This window comes from Xyrauchen texanus, chromosome 20 (genome assembly GCF_025860055.1).
Source record: "Xyrauchen texanus isolate HMW12.3.18 chromosome 20, RBS_HiC_50CHRs, whole genome shotgun sequence".
Classification (NCBI taxonomy): Eukaryota; Metazoa; Chordata; class Actinopteri; order Cypriniformes; family Catostomidae; genus Xyrauchen; species Xyrauchen texanus.
The window spans coordinates 2,221,915-2,233,989 of record NC_068295.1 but is presented as its reverse complement, the minus strand read 5'-3'; the positions used below and the strand labels follow the sequence as shown (position 1 = coordinate 2,233,989).

General features: G+C 39.0%; 1 protein-coding gene across 1 annotated transcript; it reads right to left on the bottom strand.

The window, feature by feature from the left end:
* Positions 1-885: 885 nt before the first annotated feature.
* sirt1 (sirtuin 1) lies at positions 886-11,719 on the bottom strand. The gene is made up of 9 exons (XM_052151213.1): positions 11,481-11,719; positions 9,718-9,834; positions 9,379-9,617; positions 9,117-9,269; positions 6,896-7,043; positions 6,678-6,757; positions 6,398-6,584; positions 5,533-6,213; positions 886-2,407 (listed from the first exon to the last, which is right to left on the bottom strand). Exons 1-9 carry the CDS (start codon positions 11,710-11,712, stop codon positions 2,118-2,120), a joined length of 2,127 nt encoding a protein of 708 aa, XP_052007173.1. The 5' UTR covers positions 11,713-11,719; the 3' UTR covers positions 886-2,117.
* Between the last annotated feature and the right edge of the window lie 356 nt (positions 11,720-12,075).

Here is a 12,075-nt window from a genome sequence, read left to right as displayed (position 1 = left end):
CACATTATAGTGACCACAAGGAGGTTACCCCATGTGACTCTACTCTCCCTAGCAACCAGGCCAATTTGGTTGCTAAGGAGACCTGACTGGAGTCACTCAGCACACCCTGGATTCAAACTCACGACTCCAGGTGTGATAGTCAGCGTCAATACTTGCAGAGATACCCAGACCCTCCCAAAAGATATCTTTGATGCACAGAACCATTAGATATTTTCATTGAATAGAATATGAATCGCACACATTATGAAAGAGATGTTTGACATATATTGCTGATGTCAGACTATGAAAACTAACTGCAACATAACAGAATTTTCTTCTAGCCTAGTAAACACTAAAATACGTAGATATTTTAAAAAGCATTATGTTATCATTTTACATACGTATTTTCAAATATTTTTTGCAGCTTGCTTGATCTACTAAAAAATATATGATGCAAAAACTAATTTTTACATTTGAACAGGCGGTTCAGTGTTAGTTTGCTATATACATTATTGCTAAATGTCAAGCATCAAAAAATGAAGTCATTACCCTTAATTGAATTTGAGAACGTTTTTACAAGCAATTTAATTTCAATTAGCATAATTTAAATTAGGTCAAATCAATGTAATATAGTAGTTTAAACTCAGCTTCATTAGGTTTAATGTAACTCATTTTCTTATGTTGGTCCAAATTAATTTACTTTATTAATCATTAGTATTAATACATTCATGAAACGGTAACCCTCAAAATTCCAGCTTAACAGATCCTCAAAATGGCATAAAATGACACTTAATTTCTATATTCGTTCAACCAATCCAGTCCCATTTAAAGCATGCTGGGAAATGGAAATCCTCAGCCCAGTTTCATCAATGCTTAAAGTAATTAAGACGTCCCAACTCAAATTAATTAAGTAAACTTACATTTTATAAATGTTACTGGATTAAATGCAGTTAAATCAAAATGTTAAATAATTGTGTTGCTTTAGTTCGTTTTAATGAAGATGACTGAACAGCCTGCAATAATCCCCATTTTTTAAGTTTAACCCAGTCACATATATATATATATATATAATATACACATTTAAAAATTGTACTATGATGAAGTCTATGCGACCGGTTTGCAACCACTGATACATTATAAAACAGCAAAATCGTTATTTTATTACTGCTCAAAATAGTTCTCTACCATTCTCATTAAACATTGCAGGCATCAGGTACAGTCTGGAAATAACAAAAACTCTACATTTGAGAACTTCTGAGAAAAATTTGGTCAAGTGATAAATATGCACTTTCGTTGCCAATCCGCACTAAAGTAAACAGAAGTTGTGACATGAAAATAGTTTTTTTTTTCCCAAAACATTAAAAGAAAATGCATAATCATAATAAAACCAAAATGATCAATTGTTTGACAGAATCATGAAGTCATGTTGATAAATTATCGTTAGTCCCATAATGATCCGTTTTAATGCCCAGTCAGTGAGAATAGATAAAGACGTTAGTCCAAAAGTTTTGTACGTTCTTGAACCGATTTAACACGTACAGTCAAAACCACTCCATTAACATACGAAGTGCTTGAAAACACCTTCTAGGAGTGCACGTGAATGCATGTAAATTGCTTCTTTCTATCTTGACAAATAGGCAAAATAATGTAAAACAAGTGAAATACCTTTTTTGATGACTAGCAAATTTTACGGAGCATAAAATACTTGAAACAGTAGGCCGACCGTAGCTGCCGAATGTTCAGAAAATGCCACAATTTGGCGTTCATGCTGGACACAAGCAATGGACCAGTTCCAACAAGAAATGTATAAATTCAGTGGACAAACTTAGATATGGAAAAAGTGATCTTTGGTTTGAAAATCGTTCCCTTTTTGTATATCCCAAGCAATTACATGGCAAGCTCAATTCATATGCGTATTCAGGCAAAAACATTCATTGAAATTAAAGGTATATTTAACATGAAACAATGCAAAAATACAGACTGGTGATAAATTAAAGAATCTTTTAAAAGCCAAACAAAATAAAGGGGGTGCATGCATTAGAAGACAAAAGTACAAGGAAGGGAAGGAAGTACAAAAATATATCAAACTTAAGCACATTAAATAAAGCTAGTGCTTGTGAGCAGTTATTGAGTATGTTTTAAAGGTCTGTGGTGGTTTGTAGATTTGTATCTGCTGTGCAGTCCGTTTGAAGGCGTTGGTGTTCGTTCTCTTGTACTGTCTCTTCAAGGCAGCCTTCTGTGTCTTTGTCCGTCACTAGAGCCTCATCTTCCTCATCATCGCTGTCTTCGTTTTTAAACTCGTCCGCACTGCAGCGAGAGCCGTCACTGTCACTGCCGCATGAACTGGAGGTCTCGTCCTCTGAACTCGAGTAAACTTCAGCCCCGTGGAAAATGTAGCGGTTCGGTGCTTGAAATAAGTACTGCGAGGCTGCGGAACAGAATACAATGAGAAAAATAATATAAAAAATATATATATATATATATATATATATATATATATATATATATATATATATATATATATATATATATATTAGGGCTGTCGATTTAATATGTTAATTCAGTGCGATTAATTTTATTAATAATAACGCGCTAAATACATTTACGCAATTAAATACAATGCCACCGGATTGTAATAAGGAACATTCTGAGAAATGCAAGCTTGTAGTACCACCTGTTTACTCCAGGGGGCAGTAAGTGAAACTTCAGCTGTGTGAGCAACACACAGTTTATACAGTGAAGAAACACTTCAGCAGAACAACACAAACATGAGTTACGATCTTGTGTTCAAAACAATTGATGGAGCGCAAATCTGAACTAAGAGATCTCAAGATGTGTTTAAAGATTGAGTATTAAACTATATTTAACTTGACACAGTGAAACATTTTATGTTTATGACGCTACACAAGCATGTCTGACGCAGGAATGTAAAGCATTTTAATGATCTGAATATTTGTTAATATCTCTAATATATAATTTTTAAATATTTAAAAATAACTATGTATAATTATTACATCATTATATATTGAATTATTGTTATATTGTTGTCTTTCTCAGCAAATATTTGTATATGCGATTAATTCATCGAGACACCGTGTAATTAATTCAATTAAAAATTGTAATCAATTGTCAGCCTTAACACACACACACACACACACATGTTGTGTTTCCATGTTTTATGGGGACTTTCCATAGACATAATGGTTTTTATACTGTACAAACTTTATATTCTATCCCCTAAACCTAACCCTACCCCTAAACCTAACCCTCACAGAAAACTTTCTGCATTTTTACATTTTCAAAAAACATAATTTAGTATGATTTATAAGCTGTTTTCCTCATGGGGACCGACAAAATGTCCCCACAAGGTCAAAAATTTTGGGTTTTACTATCCTTATGGGGACATTTGGTACCCACAAAGTGATAAATACACGCATGCGCGCGCACACACACACACACACACACACACACACACACACACACACACACACACACACACACACACACACACACACACACACACACACACAATTATCCAGTTTTCACATAACTAAACTCACTAGGCCGATAAACAGCAGTGATACACTGCAAAAAAAAAAACTTCTTAATCAGCATTTTTTCCGTTCTTGTTTTCCATAAAAAAATAAATCTAAAACATCTTTAAAACAAGATACATTTAAGAGGAAAAGCTGCATAAAATATAAACACTTCCAGAAAATATATCTTGAATAACGGTGGACCGATAATCGGTTTAAGCGATATTTCCACTTAATCGGTTATCGGTTCTGTAATATCAGGTTTACCGATAAAGTTGGAAACAAAACACTTCACTTTTCTAAATATGAATTAGTTGAAGTGAAGGGCTTTGAATATTGCAACTAAAACTAGTCAAGCTAATTCTCATTAGTGTGCGCAATATTAGTTTTGTAAAGCAGTTCAACATAGATTATCGATCAATTCTTAAGTTATTAATGCGCCTGAAAGCAGAAATAAAACAAGAATTAAAAATCGGTTATCGGACACTTAAACAAAAATAATCAGTATCTTATTGATTATTAAAAAAAACAATAAATGTTATTCTCTAATCTTGAAGTTAGTTTACTTTCCAATCCTATTGACAAATGTTTTTTTCCTCATTTTAAGCTAAATTAACAAACGTTAGTGAAGTTTACGGTTAAAAAGGAAACATTTTACTATGCGGTAAAAAACAAACAAAAATAAACCTGAATTTCGCTTCTCAAGTAAATTAATCTTGTATTAAAGATGTGTAAAATATGAACATTTCAGAAAATATATACTGAATAGAAAAAGACAGATAATCAGTTTATATAAGTGGAAATATCGGTTAAAAGTATTGGTAACTTTTAACCGATATTTACACTTTTCCACTTGACCGGTTATCGGTTCTGCAATACCTGGTTTACCGGAAAAAACCAAAAATTTACATAAAGGTTACATAAGGTTAAGTTTTGTTTATTGCACCTAAAACTAGTAAAAAAAAATAATAATAATTCTCGTTTTAAGTTAAATGAACAAACTGAGGTTTATAGTTAAAACAAGAAATGAATTCCTTTGTGGTAAAAAAATATATTAATTGAAGATATATCTTAATATATTACTCAATTTTACTTCTCAAAGAAATGTATCTCATTTTAAACATGCATACGATATTACCACTTTCACAAAATATATCTTGAATAGAGATAATCGATATATATATATATATATTTAACCAATATTTTAACCAATATTTACAAGTCACTTAATCGGTCATTTGCTCTTTAATATTGGGTTTACCGATAAATTGAAAACAAAAGAATCTACATTTTTAATGATTAAAGGGTTAGTTCTCCCAAAAATGAAAATGATCCCATCATTTATTCACCCTCAAGCCATCCTAGGTGTATATGACTTTCTTCTTTCAGCCAAACACAATTGGAGTTATATTAATTAATATCCTGCTCTTCCAAGCTTTATAATGGGAGTGAATGGTACCTTAGATTTTGAAGCCCAAAAAAAGCACATCCATCCATCAAAAAAGTAATCCATACGGCTCCAGAGGGTTAATAAAGCCCTTCTGAAGTGAAGCGATGTGTTTGTGTAAGATAAATATCCATATTTATAACTTAATAAACTATAATCACTGGCTTCTGGTAACGGCCCTCCGCACGTTCACAAGAGTCAAGTTCCAGCGTATGACGTAGGCGTAGCATTCATCAATTCTCACCGTACGCCTACTTCTTATGCTGGAACTCGACTCATCAGAAGACCTTTATTAACCCCCTGGAGCCGTATGGATGACTTTTTTTGATGTATGGATGTGCTTTTTTGGGCTTCAAAATCTAAGGTACCATTCACTCCCATTATAAAGTTTGGAAGAGCCGGGATATTTTTAATATAACTCTGATTGTGTTTGACTGAAAGTAGAAAGTCATATACACCTAGGATGGCTTGAGGGTGAATAAATTATGGGATCATTTTCATTTTTGGGTGAACTAACCCTTTAAGTATATGTCCACACACGTCTGGCCACGCTGTGTTACAATATTTTACCTCCAAGGCGTTTGCTGATTGGACTCTGACAGATTCGGCTTCTCCAGCAGCGTCTTCGCATTACAACGCGTTGACGCTTCTCTGGCCTTTCCTCCGTACCACACTGTGTATCATCAGTAGTGTGTCCAGCTTCTGTAGCCTCAGACGCTGCCTTATTAATGGAGTCCAACCTCTCCGGACAGGGGGTTATTGTCTTCGGAGAATGTGTTTTTGAGTCTGTTGCTTCTAACTCAGGGCTCTGAGCATTGGTGTCCGTTTTCTCTGTTTTTGATAACAGCTCTGGAAGAGGGCTGGATCGTTTGGCTTCTAGGGAAGATATCTCTATTTCTTGCTTCTCGGGCGACGTCACACTTTCAGAAGAATCAGTGACTCTGAATGGAGTGACACACCGAGCGTGGTCGGTCTCCTCAACTGATGCGTTTGTACCCTCCAGCTCCAGAGCATTTGTGGACATGCTCTCCACAGTCCGTTCAGGTACGGTGGGTAACGGGGCGGGCGGTTTTTCCGTGATCTCACGAAGTCGTGAGGAATTGTAGCACAGCTGCTCAAAGTCGCCACACAAACGATGGCAGAGTTCATTTACTATGACGTCACAGTCTCCGAGCAGCTCCACGTCAAAGTTCAGGTGTGGCAGCGGCTCGCGGTTTATCAGGACTTGAGGCACTTCATGAGGGATGGAGCCTTAATACAGACACAGATTTAAAATAAGGTAAAGTTACTAACAAATCTGACTTATATCTTCTCGTCCCTCCAACGGACAACTTTCAGACCAGGCAATTGACACTTATGCAAGCATGATTTGATGGAGGGTAAATGGTTAGGTATCACAGAACTCCAAAACAAACAGACAGGAAGTGGCACATACTTGGTATGAGAGCAACCGGCCGAACTTTCAGAGAAGATCCGATCACTATCAGAAGGTCCACCTCATCTTTATCCTGCTTCATCGCACGGTGGAAAAACTCTGGAAGATTCTCGCCAAAGAAGACAATGTCTGGTTTCATGATGGCATATGGGATGTCTGACGGACACCTCGGACAGTGAGGAACAACCTTGACATAGAAAAACAACCAGAAACACAATTTGGACAAATGACCAATGCACATGTTTTGCATAATTATACATTTGCTCTTAACAAAACTTACCTGGTTAAATATATCTTCCCTTATGGCCTCACAGTCGACTTTATGTTTACAAACAAGACAGGACGCGGTCGCAAAAGACCCTAAAATTAATAATAAAAGATAATGCTGAGTAACAACTGGAAATGATGACACCTAAAAATAAGTCAAACCAGAAATGGTGCCTGGCATGAATGTCTCTAAATTGAAAACACATTGGTTTAATGCACTGAAAGGTGTACCATGACACTGAATGATCTTCTGAATTCCAGCAGCTTGTTCCAGAGTATCAATATTCTGAGTATAATTCCTCAGCAACCGTCCTCTCTTATCCAGCATTGATATAAACCTGTGACAGGGAGACGGCTGGAACTGTCCTGGGTAAATTTCCTGTAGTATAACAAAAGAGTTGCTATATCAGTGAAACTGCATATTCAATGGGGAAAAGAATAGTAATGTGGAACTTGTGTTTTTCAATCAGGAATTGATTGGATGGTGAAGTGTCTCTATATTAGAGGTGGACCAATATATTGGTTTAACTGATTAATCACTGCCAATAGCCAAATACATTTACATTTATGCATTTGGCAGACGCTTTTATCCAAAGTGACTTACAGTGCCCTTATTACAGGGACAATCCCCCCGGAGCAACCTGGAGTTAAGTGTCTTACTCAAGGACACAATGGTGGTGGCTGTGGGGATCAAACCAGCAACCTTCTGATTACCAGTTACATTTATGCATTTGGCAGACGCTTTTATCCAAAGTGACTTACAGTGCACTTATTACAGGGACAATCCCCCCGGAGCAACCTGGAGTTAAGTGTCTTACTCAAGGACACAATGGTGGTGGCTGTGGGGATCAAACCAGCAACCTTCTGATTACAAGTTGTGTGCATTAGCCCACTACGCACCACCACCACTCCATTTAAACTCAGTTTTTCACAATTCCTGACATTTAATCATAGAAACATTCCCATTCTTGGGTCAGTTGGGATCACTACTTTATTATAAGAATGTGAAATGTCAGAATAGTAGAGAGAATTATTTATTTCAGCTTTTATTTCTTTCATCACATTCCCAGTAGGTCAGACGTTTACATACACTTGTTAGTATTTGGCAGCATTGCCTTTAAATTGTTTAACTTGGGTCAAAGGTTTCCACAAGCTTCTCAATATATGTTGCTGGAATTTTGTCCCATTCCTCCAGTCAGGTTTGTCGGCCTCCTTGATCACACAGGCCTTTTCAGTTCTGCACACAAATTTTTCGGATTGAGGTCAGGACTTTGTGATGCCACTCCAATATCTTGACTTTGTTGTCCTTTAGCCATTTAGCCACAACTTTGGAGGTACACTTGGGGGTCATTGTCCATTTGGAAGACCCATTTGCGACCGAGCTGTTAACTTCCTGGCTGATGTCTTGAGATGTTGCTTCAATATATCCACATAATTTTCCTTCCTCATGATGCATCTATTTTGTGAAGTGCACCAGACCCTCCTACAGCAAACACCCCCACAACATGATGCTGCCCCCCCATGCTTCACGGTTGGGATGGTGTTCTTCAGCTTGCAAGTCTCACCCTTTTTACTCCAAGCATAACGATGGTCATTATGGCCAAACAGTTCAATTGTTGTTTCATCAGACCAGAGGACATTCCTCCAAAAAGTAAGATCTTTGTCCCCATGTGCACTTGTAAACTGTAATGTCATCTGGTGAATATATAGGTTATAAAAAGCTTAATTTGTTAAATACTTGCACATGGAGCATTGTAACATTGGAAAAAAAAAGTCTGCACCAAATCTTAATTGTTCTGCCAATTATTTGAAATTTGGGTGCACAATAAAACTGCTTTTGAGATTTTATTTCATTTCTTGTAGCCACAATGTCAGTGCCTGTCATAGTAAGGAAAGACTAAGAAATCTTTGATCATTCTATTCATCGAGTTATTTAAAAACAATTTGTACTATTATCTGCCCTTTTCCACCATCTTAAGGCGGGTGCACACTGTACGATTTATAATAGTCCTATAAGATCGTTGCTTGTCAGACCGTACGATATGAAAGTATTGATATTGCCATGGCACTCATGGCCGTCGTAATAGCAGTCACACTAAACGGCTACGATGCTACATTTCTGACACTGACCAAACTTCGTTGGAGGCTGGAGATCATCGCAAGGGCTAATAATCGGCCGCCTGTGAACATGTCACACTGAACGTTTTAAGATTGCTGATTTTGCCCTGTGATAACAGAAATCCTTTAGGATTCCCGAAATTTGTCTTAGACGGCAGAATCGTGGCGAGAATCGTACAGTGTGAACCCGCCTTTAGTTATCGGTATAGACTTATAAAGAAAGCAAATGGGGTTAATTTTGAATTTGTTTTGCTTTTTAAATAAATTTTACTATCCAAGCAATGCAGCGGTTATTGAGGGGTTGGAGACTAGACGAGACACCATCATATCAAACCTTGGCAAATTTGAAAAAAGGCCTTGGATCTCTTTTAAAGTAGTCAATGTCGAACATCGCTTGAGGATCAGGGAGATCGGGAAAATCCACAGCAAGTCTTGCATAAATCCCATCTCTAGATCGAAAGTCAGGAATTCCACAAGAAACCGAAACCTGCAGACACAAGAGAACATCAACATTCCAACAAAACATCTAGATTTATTGCTTGTTGCATTAGGAAATGCTCTTAAGAGTGTTTTCAAAGCGGAAATGAAAAACTCACCCCAGCGCCAGTGAGCACGAGTATTTTCTTTCTCTCATTCAGCAGCCGGACGACATCCTCTAGGGTGTTGATGTCTTTGCGTTTCTTTCTCTTGGGGGGTTCTGAGATGTTGATGATGATCTGCCACAGTGTCATGTCATCGAGGTCTGGAGGAAGGGTCGTTTCAGGAAGCAGGTCTTTCAGGATGGCTCTCGGGTCGGTTCCTCTCATGATGTGCTGCTGAATGAACCGATAGGAACCTACAACACAGCCGACAATTGCATGACCATCAAAATAGTACATGTGATTGCGGGAAATGCAGGATTGTGGGCGTGTCATCGGAGTCTTGCTAAGACTCACCGATCTGTGGTTGAGGGGTCCAGTCACTGGAGCTGGCATGAGAGGAGCAGTCATCATCGTCATGAAGATGATCAGGTGATGTGAATCCATTGGGATGGACACCTTCGTCGATTAACTCTGTATGCAAACCACAACAAAACACAGTTTCAGATATATCCATAGCTCACTCGACCTGCCACCGTCACAGGCAGCTCTCACTCGACCTGCCACCAAGTAGGTATAGCTGCAAGCCAGAGACCTACAAATGGGGGCGGAATCTCCAAAAGAGGGCTGAGTTACTGGAAAAGGGGGTGTGGTTACTCCAAAAGGGGCATCACTTCCACTCATGTTTAAGGAAATAGGGGCTCCCTATACATTCAATGTATAGGGAGCCTATACATTGCCACTTTTTGGACAAATGGCTGCAGATATATCCTCCTCCCTGCCACCGCCGGAGGCAGCTCTCACTCAAGCTCTCACAGCCAGGTGTTGCGTTAACCGAGCATTGATTTACCGATCTTTTTAAACACTGACGTACAATTCCAAATGCTGTCTGTCATTTTGTCAGATAAAAAAAAAATAAGAAAATCACTTTAACCTTGTGGTTGAGTTTTGATTTTACGATCTCTTTCACGCACACTCCCACTGTGCCCAATTTATTGCCTGATATTAAGATCTGTATTTAGAGGTGCCATCACCATCAACACCTGGTAATATGCATCTTTTTTGACTAGTCTGATTTTTGGACTGATTCTGACTCGGCCTGTTATGGACTTGGTCTTGAGTCAGGATTGGCCCCTTGGCACCTTTTAGACTCGGTCTCAACCTGTTATGGACTCGGTCTTGAGTCCGACTCGGCCCCTTTTGGACTCGGACTGTTATGGAATCGATCTAGAGTCCGACTCGGCCCCTTTTGGACTCGGACTGTTATGGAACCGATCTAGAGTCCGACTCGGCCCCTTTTGGACTCGGACTGTTATGGAATCGATCTAGAGTCCGAATCGGCCCCTTTTGGACTCAACCTGTTATGGACTCGGTCTAGAGCCGACTCGGACCCAACTCCGACCCTGCCCCTTTTGGACCCGAGTCAGACCCTGCCCCTTTTGGACCCGAGTCAGACCCTTTTGAGTCAGACCCTGCCCCTTTTGGACCCGGACCCAACTCCGACCCTGCCCCTTTTGGACCCGAGTCAGACCCTGCCCCTTTTGGACCCGAGTCAGTCCCTTCCCCTTTTGGACCAGAGTCAGACCGTGCCCCTTTTGGACCCGGACCCAAGTCAGACCGAGCCCCTTTTGGACTCGGACTCGTGTCAGACTCTGCCCCTTTTGGACTCTGACCCTGCCCCTTTTGGACTTGGACTGTTATGGACTCGGTCTTGAGTGCGACTCTGTCGCTTTTGGACTCGGACTCTATTGTTTAAATACTCGGACTCGACTAAGGTGGACTCGAACCCAACACTAGGTTATACCTTAGTACTTTAATAAACACAATGGTATTTATTCACACGGTATTCAAAGAATATGGTACTACCATAATACATGTCCAAAAAAAATAATCATAGTATTACCACGGCACTTCTTACACTGTGCACTTTTGTTTTGGGTGTTTTAAAAGCTAATGTATACATTTAAACACTGGCCCAACATACATTAAATTAGAATAATATACTGCTATTATAATGTGACTTTAATTTAATTATAACAAGACACTCGGTAAAAACACGTTAAATTTGACAGCTCAGTCAGAACATAGTCAATACAGAAATAAATAAAAATGTGTTGTACCGGACAGCTGTGGTTCGGGTTCGGCGGGTTCACTGTTGTTCAGTGCGGCCTCACGGGTCTCCTCGTCCATTCCCGCTGGTTCCGAATTCAGCGGTTCGGTTCCGCCAGCAGCGCTGTGCTCCGAATCACCGCACGGCTCCAGGAATCTCGCCCTCTTCAGAAGCGGCTCTTCCGGCTCCACGGAGCGTCCGGCGTCGGCGGGTTCGGCCCGTTTATTTTCGCCGTCCGCCATCTTCAGCTGGAAGTGAATGGAGGAGGAGCGCGGGAGGAGCTTCCGGTGATGATGTAACGTGACGTCATGAGACTGTCGAACGTGAAACGAGCATTTTTTTATTTGTATTTATTTATATATTACATTACTCCAATATTTGTTATATATATATATATATATATATATATATATATATATATATATATATATATATATATATTTATTACTTAGTGACTTTTTAAGACAAGTCTACCACAGGCTGCGATTAATTATATATATATGTGTGTGTGTGTGTGTGTGTGTGTGTGTGTGTGTGTGTGTGTGTGTGTGTGTGTGTGTGTGTGTGTGTGTGTGTGTGTGTGTGTGTGTGTGTGTGTGTGTGTG

Coding starts and splice junctions, on each gene's coding strand:
- sirt1 (XM_052151213.1), bottom strand. CDS start 11,712: ATGGCGGACGGCGAAAATAAACGGGCCGAACCCGCCGACGCCGGACGC. Junction 6,585..6,677: donor GGGAAGATATATTTAACCAG/GTAAGTTTTGTT, acceptor TTCTATGTCAAG/GTTGTTCCTCACTGTCCGAG. Junction 2,408..5,532: donor AATCAGCAAACGCCTTGGAG/GTAAAATATTGT, acceptor TCTGTTCCGCAG/CCTCGCAGTACTTATTTCAA.